This window comes from Epinephelus moara, chromosome 12, assembly GCF_006386435.1.
Source record: "Epinephelus moara isolate mb chromosome 12, YSFRI_EMoa_1.0, whole genome shotgun sequence".
In the NCBI taxonomy this organism is placed as follows: domain Eukaryota; kingdom Metazoa; phylum Chordata; class Actinopteri; order Perciformes; family Serranidae; genus Epinephelus; species Epinephelus moara.
Window position 1 is genome coordinate 41,528,388 of NC_065517.1, and position 19,345 is coordinate 41,547,732.

Sequence of the window (19,345 nt, forward strand, 5' to 3'; positions counted from 1 at the left end):
TTTTATTTGTTTATGATTTCTGCACCCTTTCTTTAGGTAGTGTTTCCTTATGAAAAGGCAGATTAATTAATTATTTTATAGAAGCCTTAACAGCATCCTTAAATATCTAAGAGTGTGTAAAGTTATTTTCCGTGGTGTCACACTGATTCAGGGAGACATTGACAGGTTATGATCGCGCGCATCGCCGCTGTCAATTCCAGGCAATCAAATTAAATCTTTTATCTCAATCCTGCTGCGCGCGGGCCCCGTGTCATTCCTATTAGCTGTTAAAGGCCACGGGGAAGAATAAACCAATTTTACGGATCCAGGTGATTGTGTATGTGTGTGTGCATGCGTGTGTGTGCGCGCAAGAGAGGCAGAGAGCTCATTTGCATACAGCTGAATAGTTATGTCTCCCGTCCCGCACATTACACCCGCATGAGGGCGAGAGAGGGACACGCGCCGCAACAATAGGAGGCACGCTGCCTCTAAACCGTAAAACGCATGGGTGGGCATGAAGGGGCACACGCCAGCGACATGATGAAACACACCCAGAGTAACATGTCAGGGGAGAAATGTCAGTTTGGACACAATGCGGGCCTGTGCGTCCGTGCGTAAAAGGAAATGTGTGCGTTTTTATTAGGGTTATGGATACTTAGATATCAAAATTAAAAAAGATGTATTGTGTAAATTATTTTAGGTGTGTCAGGGCATTTGATCTGCACATTAAATCAGGATGTTTTGCTTCTAAATGCCTAAAATTAAATATCTTACTACAGAAAGTGAATTTCAACGTCACCAGCGATTAAAACAAAAGCTGGGGAGATTTTTCCTCCTTTTAATCTCATTTCTACTTTCATTGTTTGTGCTCCGGCCCGAGGGAGAGACACGTTTGACCCCACAGAGAGTGAAGGCTCTCAAAGGAAATAGTGCGCACAACGGCTCCAGCACTAGTACGGGCTAATTAGGCGTGCAATTGAGTGGAACCGAGGGCAAAAGGAGAGCAAAAGGAGTAAGACAGTGTAATTGAATTCCTCTCTTTCTATTCTCCAAGTTTCTGCTCTCCTTCATTGTCCTCACCCACTGTCCATAATGTGTAAATGTGCGTCCGGGCCGCATTGTGCGCTAAAAATAAGTCAACAGATGTTAGGGCTTGTTAATAATCGCCCAGTATCCATGGTGGTCAGTGAGCGCAGTGCCAGTGGGTATTAAATCTGGATAATTGTTGTTGGGTTGGAAGGGAAGGGGGTTGAATATGTAGAGTGGGCGGCGCCGGGCGGAGTGATTGACGGTTTATGTAATGAGCAGCGCAGTGTAAGTCTATATATCTGGGAGGAGGCACACTACGGTTCATTCACGAGTAATAAGACGAGTGATGAACATCCGTGGCGCACTGACGCACCAAGTTCAGCACCAAAACAAGCTCTGAGCCGCGCGCGCACAGCGGAGCGACCATTGTGGAGTACAGTACCATGCGAGGAGGGGACGCCTGCTGACAGACAAGAAGCGCGGCTGTGGATATTGGTCTTCCCTCACCTTTGGATAACTTGCTTTCCCCCTGGACGCTTTTGACGCACGCCAACAAGGAGCTACGGGGAGAACTCCCTGGGAGTGAAGAAGGATTTATACGTGTTTTTAGAGATCTATTTTTTCTTTTCTTTCCATTTGTTTACCTTGGTGTAAATACTTTGGAGTAGGAAGGTTTTGCTGCTTCTACTGGCTGGTGACGCGGCTGCCCTGGAGAAGCGAGAAGGATGGCAGCCTGGTTCACCTTTACCATCGCATTCAGCACCACGTTGATATCACAGGTATGAGGGAGGAGAACGCATCTCCCCCGGTGGTCCTGAGACCTCGGCGTAAAGCAGATGGAGAGCCACTTGTTTCATGTTTTTTTTACAGCTGGTTTTCCTAAATTATATTCCCTTCTCTTTTAGGTATTTGGATCCGGTGTTTTTGAGCTTGATCTCCACGAATTTAAAAACCACAAAGGTTTGCTGGCGAACGGAAACGCGTGCAAACCCAACTGCAGGACTTATTTCAGAATTTGCTTGAAGAACTATCAGGCTGTGGTCTCGCCAGGTGACTGCATCTTTGGAAGTACAATGACAGCGGTGCTGGGGACAAACTCTTTCAGCGCCAAGGACAGTGGCACTTTACCTAAACCGATTCAGATACCCTTCTCCTTTGGATGGCCGGTAAGAGCGTGGAGCTGTGCGTCCACTTTCTTTTATTTGTTTTTATGTTGACAGGGAGCTGCTGCTATGATGTTGTTTCACAGAACTGCTATGCATTTTGGGAGCGCACCGGTTATTGGTCAGCTCATCTAATCCATATCATTAGGTAATACTCTGTCCACAAAACAGATTGGACCGCTGCTACGTCGTTCATTTCAAAGTCTAGAGGGACATGCAGTGATCACTGTGACACATATTTAAGTGTAATAGAAGCAATCAGCAGTCTGTGACACAGAACAGAAAAAGAAAAAATGCAAGCTTCCTTCTTTAAATTATAAGATTTGTGGAAATTAATATAAAAGAAGTGCAATGACGTTAATCTCCGGCATGTGTTTTGTCCTCAGGGGTCATTTTCATTAATAATTGAAGCCTGGCATTCACCTTATGGAAATCTACCTGTAGGTAAGTGCAACGTTTCTTTACCACAGGAGGGAGCTCTGTCAGTACATTTCACACATGAGACTCTCCAACTAGTTTACCATTTTTGCACAAACAACATGCATCATAAAAAATAGCCAAACTATTAAACACAGCTCAACGTTTCCCTCTCCACCTCCTGTTAATTGTTCTTAATTTCACACATTTTCACGCCTATTCACTTCTTTGTTATGAACTTCAGAACACCTTTTTCATTCTTATACCCAATACAATTGAACTTCCTCTGGTTTATTTTGGTCGTGGGAAAGAGCTGTGGGCTTTGGTGAGAATACACAGCGCCTGCCAAAAACCCCTGACTACATCTTCCTGTATTTTACACCTTACTCTGTTCCGCCCTTTGGAAGAGGGGACTGGGCCTGGGAATGTTTTTGCTGACGGAAAGAAAGAGGAAATTTCAACCTGAGTTTATCTTTCATCTAAGCTGTATGGGATTTGATAAGGGATGCAGCTTGGTCCTGGGCGGATTATTAAAGCGAAAGTGGACGACTTTTGAACCCCACGAGTTATTTATGATGCAGCTCTTGACATGAAACCATAATCATTCCAGGACATAAACAAGTTAGGTGTCCTTCACTAATCCTGACTGTGTTTTTTATCTCTTTCAGATACCAACAACCCAGAGTTTTTGATTAGCTTTATGGCCATCCAGAGACAGCTGGGAGTAGGAACGGACTGGTCTCAGGACATACAGACTGTAAAGCACACCGAGCTGAGATACTCTTACCGGTTCATCTGCAACGAAAGTTACTACGGGGAGAGTTGTTCCAAAAAATGCGCGCCCAGGGACGACCGATTCGGCCACTACACCTGCACCCGAGACGGGCAGTTATCCTGTCTGCCTGGATGGAAGGGGAAATACTGCGAAGAACGTAAGAAACCAACAAAATATCTTCTTTTAGGCCGATTCACACCTTGCTGGTTTGCTCTTTCTTATGTTGTTGTGTTGCTTTGAGCCTGTGGCAGCGTATTTTTGAACATAAAAGGTCATCCAGGTGTTTGCAAATGACCTATAGATACTGGAATCTGTTTCAGCCTATGTGGTTTGATAAGAACTCTTTGTCGGATTGACAGCCCTTACCTTTAAAGAGCTCTGCAAGTTCTCCTCATGGCGTATGACCTTTGCCCTTCCTCTTTGTGGTTTAGCTCCTAGAGAAAAAAAGATTTGCGAGCATGCACACGTTACAGATATCAGTAGTTATTAAGCAGCAAGATAACCCAGAGGTCATCATCATTAAGGCCACAAGACGCTGAGCGCTATAACAAGACATGACGTCATGATATCTGGCAAGTCTGACGAGCAATTTCGGTGCAGAATGCATATTTAAGCCTCATATAATTTGCAGTCATATAATTCTGATGTGTAATTGGTTGTGGGTTTGTGAACACTCATTGAATATATGGTTTGAGGGACAGACGGCTTAGCATGACAACAGGCACATTATACTCGTGCTAACCCACTTGGCCGAATCATAGACCAACACTCCCATGTTTTGGACAGCTCTGAATGGGCCTATGAGGAGGCCCGATGCCATTTGGCTCAACAATACCGAGGGCCCTTTTCACCAAAACAAATTAATCAAAGAGTAGATTGGAAGGAGGCACCGTGAGAGTAATAGTTACCATGTGCTGGATGTGTGGCCACATGGGTGACAGCGGATCTGTCATCCGTGTCACTCGGTGGTGAGAGAGAAATTGGCATGTGCTATTTTGACTGTGGCGCCAAATTCTAACCAGATGGGCTCACGTGTTGCAATTACAGACACATCAATCGTCGGTGACTACAGAAAATATACATGAGAAAGATAGATTAGGCTTCTTTCAGACACTATAATTTCCCCTCTCTCTCACACTCACAGACGTCACTTTGAACAAGCCTGCTCATTTGGGCCCTGCACATTTTAGGAGGCTGAAGAAACTCAGTTTTAAAGGTCTAGTGTGTAGGATTCAGTGACATATAGCAGACCAGCTGAAACTTCTCCTGTGTGCTAAGCATGTAGGAGAACTACAGCGGCCGACATGAACACGTGAATGACCCTATCTAGAGCCAGGCAGTGTCCAAAACTCCATAGTAACATGCCATTAAGTATTGGTAAAACAGTATGTGACATTTTTTAAGCATATCTGAAACCTTACTATGAAACCAACAGTATATGAATTCCACTTTTTCTGGTGACATATTACAGCATCTCCACCAGCATAAATCTCCCACAGTGCAGTGCGGTAGAGGACAACATTCGAAGCAGACAGAGACCAAGACGCCTGTAAAGCTTCAGTTTAAGTGTGAATATGTGCAAAGTGTAAGACTTTGCTTTGCTACGCATAATATAGTTTTAAAATGGCGCTGAAATTACCAGTAGAGCCAAGGTTGGCACAGGTTCCCTTCAGGCATGGAGGCTCTTAGGAAGTGACGTAGTAATTACAGCTCAGTGCGTCCAAACAAGCCCCCAGGAAGAGCGTCAGGCTTTGAAGCCAATTTTACATAGTGGTCAAAAGTGGAACTACACCGTCCGGGGTCCGTCACGTGATGACTTGGGGCCCAAAAAGTCATTTCTTATAGACTTACACTGGGAAAGAGACGTCTGTTAATTAATGAATACATTTTCACATCAGGATTTGATCCCCTGGTCCGATGACATTTCTAACGTCTAGAAAACCCACACGATTAAATTATTTTATTCCTGTTCACGTTAGCAGGGCGCTAAACTGTGAGTTAGCGGTTTAGCCAACAGAAGCTAGCCACTTGGCTGCCGTAAGTGTCTAGTGCGCTTGCTCTATGGGCCTCATAATGTGGAAGATGTGGTGAAAATGGATCTTTTTCGGCTTCATGCGCCACTTAGCAACTTTAATATGAATCAACAACCTCCAACACTGTATCCAGATCTCTTAATACACCAATGGTTTAAAAAGACAATACTACTGCTTATGTACACATATTGAGTGAACAGTGTAAACCAGTAGCATGTGATTTGAGTAACAGCGCCAGTGTTTGGTTTGTCCGTTCTGGGCTACTGTAGAAACAAAATGGCCGACACTGCGGAGGAACAGCTCATTTTAAGGCATTGTTTATCAGGTAATTATACCCTAATTAAAACAAAGTTATTGGTATTATATGACATTTCTGCCAATGTTTCCTTCTAACGCCTACACACTGGACCTTTAAGCACAATAAAGTAACATTATAGTCTAAATTACTCGGTTAAAAATATGCTAATTAAACCGAGAGCTAACGTTAACGAGCACAGCTGTAAAGGCTAAAGGGTCAGCTGCTAGCTTAGCCGTTTCATTAGCTTATCAATATTTAAATTAGCTTACACAGGTGTGTATTTACCTGGCGTTTTGTCACTAACTGTGTCTCCAGAAAGTCACAGTCACATCCACAACTGTCAGTTTGTGTTTTTAAAATATCATTTTTTTCCACATCTTCATGGAGTACTGTACCGCGCGTGCCCGGTAACATAATCCACACAGACAGGAGGGCTGTGCGCATAGGAGAAGCTCAGGCGACTGCACGCGCCAAGGTTAATCGCGGCATTATTATCCGCCACGCGCCATCGATGTTTAGTCCCCCTCTCCATTGTTGGGCGCGCGGTAGTGGCAGCTGCAAATATGGTTGTGGCAGACCACAAACAACAATAGTGACAGCTGTCTGCTATTGAGAGCAAGCATCTGTTCGGGACTAAACCGGCCGCTTACCGTCAGCCGCCTGATATGTTGTCCTGCGAATCAGTGTCATGCAAGACCGGTACACTTAAAACAGGACAAACAAACCCTCAACTGATTTTTTTGTACCCCCCACTCCCACTGTGTGGCAGCTGGGGGTGTGGCGGACAGGTTTAGATCACATGAAGGCTTCCGAGGAAAGTTGAGACAGATTGAGGCCTCTTAACATACACTGTTTGCTATTTCAAGAAAACGAGGGCTCTGTGGCCTTGGTTATTATGGACTGTGAGGGGCTCCTGCAGTGTTGCTTCACCTCTAACACTCATAGATCTCATTTTCTCTTGCTGTAAAGTTGTGAAACTTAATATCTGACACATTATTTGCCCAGGCACAGTTATGATAAAACAACCAGGTGGGTGCATGTGCAGAAAAAGAGCAGCAGACTTAACTGTATTTGTGTTTTTTGTCTGTAGCTATCTGTCTGGAGGGCTGCAGCGAGAGGAATGGAAACTGCTCCAAACCTGGCGAGTGTGTGTAAGTATTAATAATCCTGAAGTGTTGAAATAGGTGTTGGATGTAAGTGTAGGAAGGAACACATATGGGAACAGTTACATGCACGTGGGGAGCTTCGGTCGTGTTTCTCTGAAATTCATTTTAGGGTTTATTGTCATATTAACATCAGCGGCTGTGAGTCATACAAACAAGGGCCTAGGTTTGGTTTCAACATTTAGACGGGATGTTTAGGTTCGAGGGTCAGTCGTCATTTAATTTTGAGCATTAAGGGATTTTTATGCATCAATTTGTGCCGTTTCTGCCTAAATTTCGAGCATAAATATCTTGAAATTAGTCAAAATAAAAGTGCTACCTTCATGTTTTTATCAGGGGGGACAAATGCACATGTTCTAAATATTGCGTCCCCCTGAAATCTGCACCTATGCCCTATAAATTATGTCCATCCTGCGAAGATTCACAGAGGCTTTTTCCAGCATCCCCAGCATTTATCAAGAGAAGTCGCAGCTCACTGAAACAACAAAACATAAGTGCGTTCCCTCCCTCGTCTCCCTGCGTCACTCACTGACTTCTCCGCTTCCCATGTTCCTTTCGTGTCACTACCATGTCTCACTCACCAGTGGGGATAATTCACACGCACACTTACGCACGCACTCACCGGATCGCTGTGAGAAATTCCCCCCTGAATCCCATTTTGCCCTCTTTTTAGACACAAATCCATCATTCCCACCACTGAAACTGGCCCAAATTTAGGTTAAACCCTTCAGACACCCAACACCGTAAAGCTGCTCCCCTGCCTCTGCTTGCTCACTCAGCAGAAAAGAAAAAAAAAATTGAAACCTGAAAAGTACATCCCACAATCTCAGGGTTTGACAAGGTTGCGGCGGCGCACTGTGCTGAGAAAGAGATATTCATGGGAAAGAAGAAAAAATGTCTTCGCTGTTGGCTCGATGCCAGAGAGCAATATTTCACCTTTGCGCTATTATTATTTCATTATTTATTTTATCCTTAACACTGCTCATACCTTCATGATTGTGTGCCTCTGTTTACCCTGCAGTTAGTGCGTGCACGTTGTTTGTAATGTCAACAGTGCTGACATCATTATTCACCGTGTTTATGCAGAAAACAACGTTGTTTGCTTGCAGTAACTGACGTGTAATGATGTCATGATGCTGGTGGAGGACATAATTGCCAGTGCTGATGCGTTATTTCACTTATGGAAGAAAAACAAAATCACTTTTAATTTTTTTGTGTGATGGATTTATATGAGTGTTTAATGACTGTATCCAACTGTGCAGCAGCTATTAATGTCTGCTCGCATGACTGATGATTGATTCCTTAATGTAATCGCCAGCTAATCCATGACGGCGCTATAAAGTCGACGCACTGGCAGTTTTAAGTGCCAGATTCTGATGTGTTATTCACAGCTGTTATAAGATCTACAATAGGAGGAATACAGCGATTAATTAAAAGAATATGTTTTGCTGTTTTGCAGATGCAGAGACGGCTGGCAGGGCACCTTCTGTGATGAGTGCAAGAAGTACCCGGCCTGCAAGCACGGCACCTGCCAGCTGCCGTGGCAGTGTAACTGTCAGGAGGGCTGGGGAGGCCTATTATGTGACCAAGGTACAACAGACAACTTGGACCACTGCTGCCGTTTCTTTTTAAGAGACGTTCTCGTGTTACTTGTGCACTGTTTTCATTTGAATTAACTTGAAAGCATTAGTAAATTAGGTTTCCTCTGAAGCTTAGCTTTGTACACATTGAAGTTTTTTGGTTTTTTTTGTCCTCCTGCGGGCTCCCTGTAAACAAACACTCCTCTCCCCCCCCCAGACCTGAACTTCTGCACCCATCACCACCCGTGTGTGAATGGCGCCACCTGCATGAACACAGGACAGGGCAGCTATACGTGCACTTGCCTGCCAGGTTTCACAGGGGTCAACTGTGAGCTGGAGATGCAGGAGTGTGACAGCAACCCCTGCAGGAATGGAGGGATATGCACAGTAAGTCTGAAACACTTTTTTATTCTTGTGGCTAATTCCCTCGTGTTTGACTGTCTGCTTAACTTCCTTTCTTTTTTAATTCCCCCAGAATCTAGAGAGCGGCTACATGTGCACATGCCCCCAAGGTTTCGAGGGCTCGCACTGTGAGCACAGCCTTCTGACGTGCGCCGACTCCCCGTGTTTCCACAGCGGCAAATGCTGGGAGAAGGACAATGGCCGCAGCTATATGTGCGAGTGTCCCCGCGGCTACACCGGACTCAACTGTGAGAAGAGAGTGGACAAGTGCACGTCGCTTCCCTGCGCTAATGGTACGGCCTTCCTCCCCTCTTTGCTTCCCCCCCTCCTTTCTGAACTTCCCCTCGCTCTTTCTCCCCCCTTCGAATTCCTGCAGCAGTGTGGAACAACAGGAATTGGTGGGAACTTGGTGTCTATTGTCCTCCGTATAAACACTCAGCAGCTCAGAGCAGCAGCTTGTAAATGTCGCCACGGCTCGCTGCGGTTGTTGATGAGAGGGGGACAAATATCCAGCGCAGCTCGATTTCTGTCCTCTTGTAAACATGGAGGGCTGTGGGACTGCTGCTCTGTGTTGGGAGAACAATACACAGTGCTGTGGTCACACTGTGGAGATGTGTGAACTGAAGAGGCCTCGTGTTCTTTCTGATGTTGTAATCGTCTTGGATGCAAATTTAGAAAGTCTGTATTTGTTGATACTAACTGTCCTCCTTTTCTCCTCTGTAGGTGGGCTGTGTCTGATCCACGGTGGCGTGCGTGTGTGTAGCTGCCGCTCAGGATTCACCGGCCAGCGCTGTGAAATCAACATCAACGAGTGTGCTGGCAACCCCTGCCTCAACGGCGGCACATGCCAAGACCGAATCAACGACTACACCTGCGCCTGTCCTGCAGGCTACGGGGGACGCAACTGCGACAGAGTCCTGGACGAGTGCTCCCTTCGCCCTTGCCTCAACGGGGGCCTTTGCACCGGCGGTGGCGGGCCAGGCAAGCCTCCAGCGACCTGCATCTGCCCTTCAGGCTTCACCGGGCCTCGCTGCGAGTTCTTCGCCACCGTCACCTCCCCCCCGAACGGAGAGCCTAATGACGGCTTCCAGTGGGCTGCGGTTTCTCTGGCAGTGGGGCTGGTGGCGCTGCTGGTGCTTCTGTGCATGGTGGGCTTGGCGCTGAGGCACATCCACAGGCAGGCGCAGAGAGACAGGGGAGACACAGAGACTATGAACAACTTGTCAAACGTTCAGAAAGACAACCTGATCCCCGAGTGCCAGCTGAAGAACACAAACCAGAAAATGAGCCTGGAGGTGGACTGCGATACGGAGAAATCGAACTTTATCCATAAAAACTATCACTTGGACTCTTACAACTATAAATCGAAGGAGTTCAAGGATGAAAAGTCGCAAGAGGATAAAAGTCTTATTTATGACAAATGTTTAGAAGACAAAATGCCCTTGAGTAGAATGTACAGGTAAGAAGAACTCCACTGTACTAAAGTCATTTCCATACATCTCCTCCATTGTATATTTGGAGTAGAAACACTGTTAAGTTACTGTAAAGTTTCATTTATAAGTATACATATTTGTCGATTGCGTCCTGCTGCTTCCCCGTACTTGTGTGCGCCTGATGCATAGCTCTGCCATGTGCTTCTAGTTTGCATTAACACAAAGTGTGATTTGTGTTTGCAGTGAAAAGCCAGAGTGTAGGATATCAACGATATGCTCCTCGAGAGACTCCATGTACCAGTCGGTATTTGTTATAGCGGAGGAGAGGAGGGAGTGCGTCATAGCAACTGAGGTAAGCCAAAAAAAAATCACATCTTCATCACCTTTTTTTTTCCCCATGTCATCCCCAGTGCACCGTCCCTCACCCCTGCACCAACATTTATGACAGCCGATAATGCAATTTGTAGAAAGACGGCATTATGGGTACTTAGCTGGGGAAGAAGCACAATCAACTGCATTATTAGTTTCTGTAAATTACTCTGGCGATTCTTTATTTTGGCCACGTGATGACCCAGAGTCCGAGCTTATACTGATTCCTCACACATGTTTGGCTCCGCTTGGTCTCAGAGGTGCTATGTTTTACTGCTGTGGCATTTCGTGGAATTTTTAAAGATGTTCATTTCCAAGGAAAATATGATGGCGATACTGAAGCATGTGACGTAAGAGTTAAAAAAAAGCACTCTGAAAACACTTAAAGGTCTAGTGTGAAGGACTGAGGGGGTGTATTGGTAGAAATGGAGTATAATATAAAAAGTGTGTTTTCTTTAGTGTATAATCACCTGAAAATAAGAATCATTTCATTTTTGTTACCTAAGAATGAGCCGTTAATATCTAGTCAGGGAGCGGGTCCTCACTAGGAAGACTGCCATGCTGCACCGCTGTATCAGTGGCCCAGAACAGACCAACCAAACACTGGCTCTAGGTAGGGCCATTCATGTTTTTGTGTCCACCACCATAGTTAGCTGCCCTGAAACTGCTTTATTCAGTGTTTGTGCTGGTTTAAATCACCGGTCTGTTTGTTTTGGAGAGAAGGAGACCTCTACGGCTCCCAATAAAAACCTCCTGAACCTCTCAATCTTAAAATATCAGAGGAAACTGTGAGCACAGATTAGCAGGTGTTCGTTGGAGGCGCGTCTCAGACAAGCCAGACAGCACCAGAAAAACACAGATTTGTAACATGAAACTGCTTCATTCAGTGTTTTTACCGGTTTAAATCACCGGGTTGGGTTGTTTTGGGGAGGAAGAGACCTCTGCAAATAATTCAGCTCCGAAGAAAAACCTCCTGAACGTCTGGATCTTAAGTTATCAGACAAAAAAGCAGAGCAAAGATAAGCAGGTGCTAGATAGAGGCCCGTCTCTGGCAAGCCAGACAGCACCAGAGAAACACAGATTTGTAACGTGAAACCGTTTTATTCAGCATGTTTACTGGTTTAAATCACCGCGTATGTTTGTTTTGGGGAGGAAGAGACCTCTGCGGATAATTTGGCTCCCAGTAAAAACCTCCTGAACAATAAACACTGACCAAATTCTAACCAGTTTAAGTTCCAGCTAGTTATAAGCTGCACATACTCAGCACTAAATCCCCCTCAATCTTACACACACAACTTTACACTGTTATTTAGTTGTACTTAACTCCAATTTTCTCCTTTCTTCCCGACAGGTATAAACTGTGAGGGGTTCTGAAAGCGAGAGAACGAGGAGAAAGACACAATCGAGGCAGAATGAAACATTCTGGATTGTTTACAAATGCTGAGAAGAGACTGGAGATTGTTTTAGATGTCCACTGCTGCTCTGGAACACTTGAGGAACTGGGGAGGGCAGAAACCTCTGCTCCGCGAAAAACACAGAAAAAAGGAACTGAGAAACTTTATGTTGACCGAGTGTTTGTATGCAAAACATGTACAGTGAAGGACCTCTCTCAGTTGTGACAATGGTTGAACGGACTGGCGAATAGACTGACTACACAAGGTGTGGAGACTGAAATATTAATTTATAATCTTGGGCCATCCTGGACAGTAGAAGGAGGTGAAGGTGGATCGTTGCTCCTCGTATCTGACCCGGCCTTGTGTGATAATCATGACTTTGACAGCCAACCAATCAGTAAAAAAAAAAAGGTGCCTAAGATATGACCCCTTCAAATCCCCCCCCACCCCCACCCACACACTCACTCCTGCCAGCTTCGCCTGCTATGCAAGACTCAGGGTTGAGACGAGTGAACTCACCCCACTGTCACAATCCAACCTCACAAACACTGAGAGTTATGAATGTCTGAAACTAATCTTCAACTGTCAATCAACGTGAAAATGACTGGTTGGACTTTTCCATGCAACGGTGAAGATTGTATGCAGCCCAAAATTCACTAGAAGCCTTAAAAGAGGGGGTTTGAATGCTAAATTTGTGCCCTTGTCTGTTCTTGGATCATTTGCACTACATGAAAAAAAAACAAAATCGGGGGAAAACACTTTTTAATCAACAGGGATTTGAAGAGAAAAACCACAGGAGCGCAATAGTCAGTGCTGTGCCAGCAAGATCCAAGAAAAAGTTTGCATAGAAAAGTATTTTTCTATGCAGCTGAACTGAGAAACACAAAGACTCATAACAAGGAGAAGAGACTGTCACACCACTGCCTGCCTATAATAAATTTCAAAAATACAGAACCAATAATGTAATTTTTTAAAATGATTATTTCCAGAGTTTAATTTAAATATGACACACTGCTCTTTATATGTTTTATAATATTATTTTGTATATAATGCATATTTATAAGGACCAAACTTCTGAAGAATAAAACTTCCTTGAAAACTGTTTTTAATTTGATGTCAGTGAATGGAAAAGGAACTTATTTTTGAGGTGTTTTTAAATAATGAAACTGAGTACAAATGATGATCAAATGTGTCTTGTATTTATTTTTGTTTTAATTCTGAGGAGCTTTCATCCCAATTGATAGCCATATTGCTGAGCTGAAATTGAGAGCAGGTTTATGAATATGAAATCCAGCTGCTCTCCTACATTCTCACACCATGTTTAATATTTTGGGCAATACATAGAACTATAAAGCCTCTCTGACTGTAGCATCACTACCTCGAGTAATTCCTGGAAACGCCTTTGGCTCCCGCCCCACTCACCCACCCCTCGCTCTCTCTCCGGCCCTAAATTGGCTTGAAATTCAAATCCGTTTCCACGGATACCACCCCCTCAAGCTGGAAATGGCGAAACAAAGCCAGGCGCGGGGCAAAGGGGAACGCCTCCCCCCCACCCCACCCCACCCTACACACCCCTCATAATGCTCGCGCACACACGCGTCCGCGCACACACACACCAGCCCACCAAACAGATGCCGTGGGGGAGCACGGAGTGAGTCTGCAGTGCCATAAAAACAGCAGCATATGCCAGGCCTCTCGGCCCGTGTGCATGACACAGAGTGCACAGACCTCCTCCCATAAAAACACACTGGAGCACTTACAGGCTCCCCAACTGCCTGCCTCCCCTTCAGGGTTAAGAGCAATATTTCAATGCCCGGTTCTGTACCACCCACTCCTGCGAACAAAGCTTGAGGGAGAATGCCTGGCACCAGAGGGGAGGGGAGATCAAATGGGAGCCAGTGGATCCTCGCTGAATCCACATAAATAAAAAGGTTTTGGAAAAGTTGACTTATCGGAGCCATCTGCTCGGTCTCACTGCCCTCTGGAAAATGTTTGTCTTCTTCTTAAAGCTACAGTTGGTAACTCAAATCATGTTCGTCTGCCTTCTTAGCGGACTTCTAATGGCATTTGCAAGAATCCACCACGCCTTAACAGAAACAACCAATCAGAGCCAAGGGGTCTCGCTCTAACGCAGCTGTCAATCATGTCAGTTACCGCTCGTGAACTGCGGTCAAAGTGTCAAACTAGGCAACGCTGATTTAATGAATCAAGATTCTGTGACTGCATTGCCTATTCCTCACCTCAAATGTTTTCACAAACATTTTTGAGAACGTTTGCTCCGGACAGCGGCTGGTGCTTCGTTTAGGCTCGACTGTTTCCAATATGGCAGCCGGGTCGTTAACAAAATTTTACGGGAACAATGGCATTGTTCCGAAGGCCCAAAACTCCAAACCCCCATTTGTCCAAAAATGTCGCTTTGGACCGAAAGCCCATTTCTTCAACAGCCCGTCACCCCCAAAAAAAATGCCTGTTGCGCCAAAGTTTCCCTTCAGTTTCCCGACAGGATTTGAGCCACCAGTCACAGGTGTTTTTACTGACACTTAGCGGCATTCTCCCACAGCATTTAAGGCACCAACCCCAGGTGTTTTTACCGAACCTTCGTGACGTTTCCCAGTGGCGTTTGAGCCACCAGTCCCTGGTGTTTTTCCTGACCTTCTGTGGCATTACCCAGTGGCGTTTGAGGAACCAATCCCAGATGTTTTTACCAACCATTTGCAGCATTTCCCAGCAGTGTTTGAGACATCAATCCCCGGTGTTTTTACTGATCCTTTGCGGCATTTCCCTGCATTTGAGCCATCAATCCCAGGTGTTTTCACTGACACTTCGCAGTGTTTCCTGGCAGCGTTTGGGCCACCAATCCAAGGTTGTTTTTTTTTACCGACCTTTCATAGCATTTCCCAGCAGCGTTTGAGCCTTTGATCCCAGGTGTTTATTACCGACAGTCCGCGGTATTTCCCAGTGGCTTTTGAGCTACCAATCCGAGGTGTTTTTACCAACCCTTTGCAACATTTCCCAGCAGCGTTTGAGCTAAGCGAATGTTTTTCACCAACCCGTTCAGCAACTTTTTTGCCACCAAACGTGATCAAAAATGATCTTTATTTCCAACTATAACTACATGGATTTTGTGCCTAAACCTAACCTCAAATTCACCACAGCGTTTTTGACAAATGAAATGTATCTGTGGTTTACAGAAACGTAACTGCAGGGAGTTTGTATTATCAGAGAAACAGAACTTTGGAGCAATAGGTGTTTGTTTCTGGGATAACGGGCTTTTGGTCCAATAGGACAGTTTTTGGACTACTGGGGCTTCAAAATTATGGGCTGATGGAACAACGGGCAGTTCCCAAAAATGTTTATGAAAACATTTGAGATGAGAAATAGGCAGTGCAGTAACAGAATCCTGATTCATATTTGATCAGTGCTGCCTAGTTCAACAGTTTGACCTCAGTTCAGGAGCAGTGAGTGATGTGATTGACAGCTGCGTTACTGCAAAGCCATCAGGAGCATCATGAGGAGGCAGAGGAATATAATTTGTTTTCAAAAACTTCAAATCTGTCTCATGTACTACTGTCAAGGAAATTATGACAGATTCAGAAAATATGACAAAAAGTTACCAACTGCAGCTTTAATGAACCACCATTCTTTGATGATGACGAAGAGATATCACCCAGCATCGGTCTTAAAATTCGTTCCAGTGTGTCTGAAAATCCATTTTAGGAAACGTGTCATCCACATTATCAAATGCAAACCTCTCCTGCCTCCAATTAACAGAAATCCTGCGACAGTCAACACCCCCTAATCATCAGCAATCAACACTCGGCAGAGAATCTGGATGGCTTTCCCCTCACACACATCCTGTTAGCCTGTTGACCTAGGCATCCTCATCTGAGGGCTTCAGTGTGCGTAAAAAAAAAAGTTTGTAAAAAGATGCTTCCGGCGTGGCTCGAGATAAACATACATGTTATCACAACGACTCACTTTGAGTTTCTTCCCACCATCATCACACCTATAAGCAGACATACACCCTCTTTCGCACTCGATCACAGTGGCAAACACATGCTAGAGCTTTGCTCTTTGGCCTCTGGGTCTCCATAGCATGGCCAGGCATTTTTCATTGTGTTATAATCACAGCATCCTGTTTGTGACCTGGTGACATCAGTTCCTGTTTCCTCCCTGATTAAAAAATGCAGAACATGCCGGCGCGGGCCGACTGCTTTTCTCACGCATCGTGTTCTTTAATCTGCACTGGGGTTTTCAGGAAACAACCTCAAAACAAGCGAGAGCACAGACAAACACACTAATCAGCACTATTTATTCTGACGGAGGAAGAGGGCAAAATCTGTGACACCAATGTCATGAATGGAGAATCACAACACAGATTTGAAATTCAAATCTTCCCATCTCCTCGTGAGGAATGTGGAAGTGCCTCGACATGACACTTTTTAGAAATGGTGACGCTAAGTCACAATCAGAATGCAAAACTGCTGCTTAGCTCTGGATCTCTTTCAGAGCTGCAACTGTTTGTCACTTCATTTAAAGCCTCATTTAGCTCCTGACTGTGCATGTTTTTGTGCGTGCATGAATGGATTATACAACAGGCCTACTGGGCTCAGGCCCAGCGGCCCAAAGTGTCAGGGGGCAGCCTGGCCTTGACTTGCAAAATGTAACTCAAATTAACACGGAACGACCAGGTAGAGACTCAAAAGGACCACAAAGAAACTGCAAAGAGACACAAAATAACTACAAAAATGGGCAAAACAACCATAAACAGACACAAAACAACCACAAGGAGAGACAGAAAGACCATAAAAGACCTAAATTGCCTTAAAGAGACATAAAGTTACCTCAAAGGGACACAAAACTACTTAAGAGACACAAAATTACCTCGACAGGACACAAACGATTACCAAATCACAAAAAAATGACCATAAGGAGACACAACATGACCAAAAAAACACATGAAATAGTCCTAAAAGGGCACAAAATTACCTCAAAGGGACATAAAATTATCTATGAGACAACAATTACCTCAAAGAGACACAAAATGACCACAAAGAGACACAAAATTATCTCAAAGGCACACAAAATTATCTCAAAGGGACACAAAATTGCTTCAAAGAGACACAAAATTATCTCAAAGGGACACAAAATTACCTCAGAGGGACACCAAATGACAAAAAAGACATAAAGTCACCTCAAAGGGACACAAAGTCACCTCAAAGGGACACCAAATGACAAAAAAAGACAAAGTCACCTCAAAGGGACACCAAATGACAAAAAAAGACACAAAGTCACCTCAAAGGGACACCAAATGACAAAAAAAGACACAAAGTCACCTCAAAGGGACACCAAATGACAAAAAAAGACACAAAGTCACCTCAAAGGGACACCAAATGACAAAAAAAGACATAAAGTCAAATGACCAAAAAAAAAAGACATAAAGTCACCTCAAAGGGACACCAAATGAAAAAAAGACATAAAGTCAAATGACCAAAAAAAAAAGAAGACATAAAGTCACCTCAAAGGGACACCAAATGACAAAAAAAGACATAAAGTCAAATGACCAAAAAAAAACAACATAAAGTCACCTCAAAGGGACACCAAATGAAAAAAAGACATAAAGTCATTTCAATGGGACACCAAATGAAAAAAAGACATAAAGTCACCTCAAAGGGACACCAAATGACAAACAAAGACATAAAGTCACCTCAAAGGGACACCAAATAAAAAAAAGACATAAAGTCACCTCAAAGGGACACCAAATAAAAAAAGACATAAAGTCACTTCAATGGAACACCAAATGATAAAAAAACACATAAAGTCACTTCAATGGGACACCAAATGAAAAAAAAGACACAAAGTCACCTCAAAGGGACACCAAATAAAAAAAAGACACAAAGTCACCTCAAAGGGACACCAAATGAAAAAAAGACATAAAGTCACCTCAAAGGGACACCAAATAAAAAAAGACATAAAGTCACTTCAATGGGACACCAAATGATAAAAAAACACATAAAGTCACTTCAATGGGACACCAAATGAAAAAAAAGACACAAAGTCACCTCAAAGGGACACCAAATAAAAAAAAGAAATAAAGTCACCTCAAAGGGACACCAAATAAAAAAAAGACACAAAGTCACCTCAAAGGGACACCAAATAAAAAAAGACATAAAGTCACCTCAAAGGGACACCAAATGAAAAAAAAAAGACATAAAGTCACCTCAAAGGGAAACAAAGTCACCTCAAAGGGACACCAAATGAAAAAAAGACACAAAGTCACCTCAAAGGGACACCAAATAGAAAAAGACATAAAGTCACCTCAAAGGGACACCAAATGAAAAAAAGAAAAGACACAAAGTCACCTCAAAGGGACACCAAATAAAAAAAGACATAAAGTCACCTCAAAGGGACACCAAATGAAAAAAAAAAGACATAAAGTCACCTCAAAGGGAAACAAAGTCACCTCAAAGGGACACCAAATGAAAAAAAGACACAAAGTCACCTCAAAGGGACACCAAATAAAAAAAGACATAAAGTCACCTCAAAGGGACACCAAATGAAAAAAAGACACAAAGTCACCTCAAAGGGACACCAAATAGAAAAAGACATAAAGTCACCTCAAAGGGACACCAAATGAAAAAAAGAAAAGACACAAAGTCACCTCAAAGGGACACCAAATAAAAAAAGACATAAAGTCACCTCAAAGGGACACCAAATAAAAAAAAGACATAAAGTCACCTCAAAGGGACACCAAATGAAAAAAAGACATAAAATCACTTCAATGGGACACCAAATGACAAACAAAGACATAAAATTACCCCAAAGAGACACAACATTATCTCAAACAGACACACAATTACTCAAAGGGACACAAAAGACAAAACAATCAAGCACAAGGAGACACAAAAAACGGCTACAAAGGGACACAAAACCACCACAAAGTCTGTGTGTCCTGTTCCTATGTAGGAGAGGTGGTGGGGCCCTTTGTATATCTGTGCCCAGGGGCCCACTGTCTCGTAATCCGCCCATGCATACATGTGTGAGCCGATCACACTGACACATGATGATGCCCAGTGCTCTGTAACTCTGCCCTGTGATGCTCATGTAGTCGTCTCATTAATTAACACTAGGTGTCAGTAAGAAACCCACACACAGGAAACAGGTGGTCAGTGCACGCCAAAATAAAAACCTCAGGTACACTCCAGTGCAAGTTTAAAGCAGCATAACTAAACAGCAGCACTTCACCTAAACTCAACTCAGCTGTATCTATATAGCACCTTTCATACAGACGTGCAGCCCAACATGCTTCA

The 19,345-nt window shown here is 44.0% G+C and overlaps 1 protein-coding gene and 1 long non-coding RNA gene across 2 annotated transcripts in view; both read left to right on the forward strand.

The window, feature by feature from the left end:
• LOC126398334 (uncharacterized) overlaps positions 1-19,345 on the forward strand; it is a 672,738-nt gene that overhangs the window by 464,194 nt on the left and 189,199 nt on the right. The gene's annotated exons all lie outside the window — the stretch shown is intronic.
• dll4 (delta-like 4 (Drosophila)) lies at positions 1,326-13,134 on the forward strand. The gene is made up of 11 exons (XM_050057458.1): positions 1,326-1,787; positions 1,914-2,174; positions 2,558-2,615; positions 3,257-3,520; positions 6,785-6,845; positions 8,317-8,447; positions 8,655-8,824; positions 8,913-9,132; positions 9,563-10,298; positions 10,516-10,624; positions 11,993-13,134. The coding sequence occupies exons 1-11, from the start codon at positions 1,734-1,736 to the stop codon at positions 11,996-11,998; spliced, it is 2,070 nt and encodes a 689-aa protein (XP_049913415.1). The 5' UTR covers positions 1,326-1,733; the 3' UTR covers positions 11,999-13,134.

Bases quoted from the DNA above. Each gene is read 5' to 3' on its own strand.
- dll4 (XM_050057458.1), top strand. From the start codon at position 1,734: ATGGCAGCCTGGTTCACCTTTACCATCGCATTCAGCACCACGTTGATA. The intron at 2,175-2,557 runs GTAAGAGCGTGG...TTTTGTCCTCAG, and splicing joins CCTTCTCCTTTGGATGGCCG to GGGTCATTTTCATTAATAAT. The intron at 9,133-9,562 runs GTACGGCCTTCC...TCTCCTCTGTAG, and splicing joins GTCGCTTCCCTGCGCTAATG to GTGGGCTGTGTCTGATCCAC.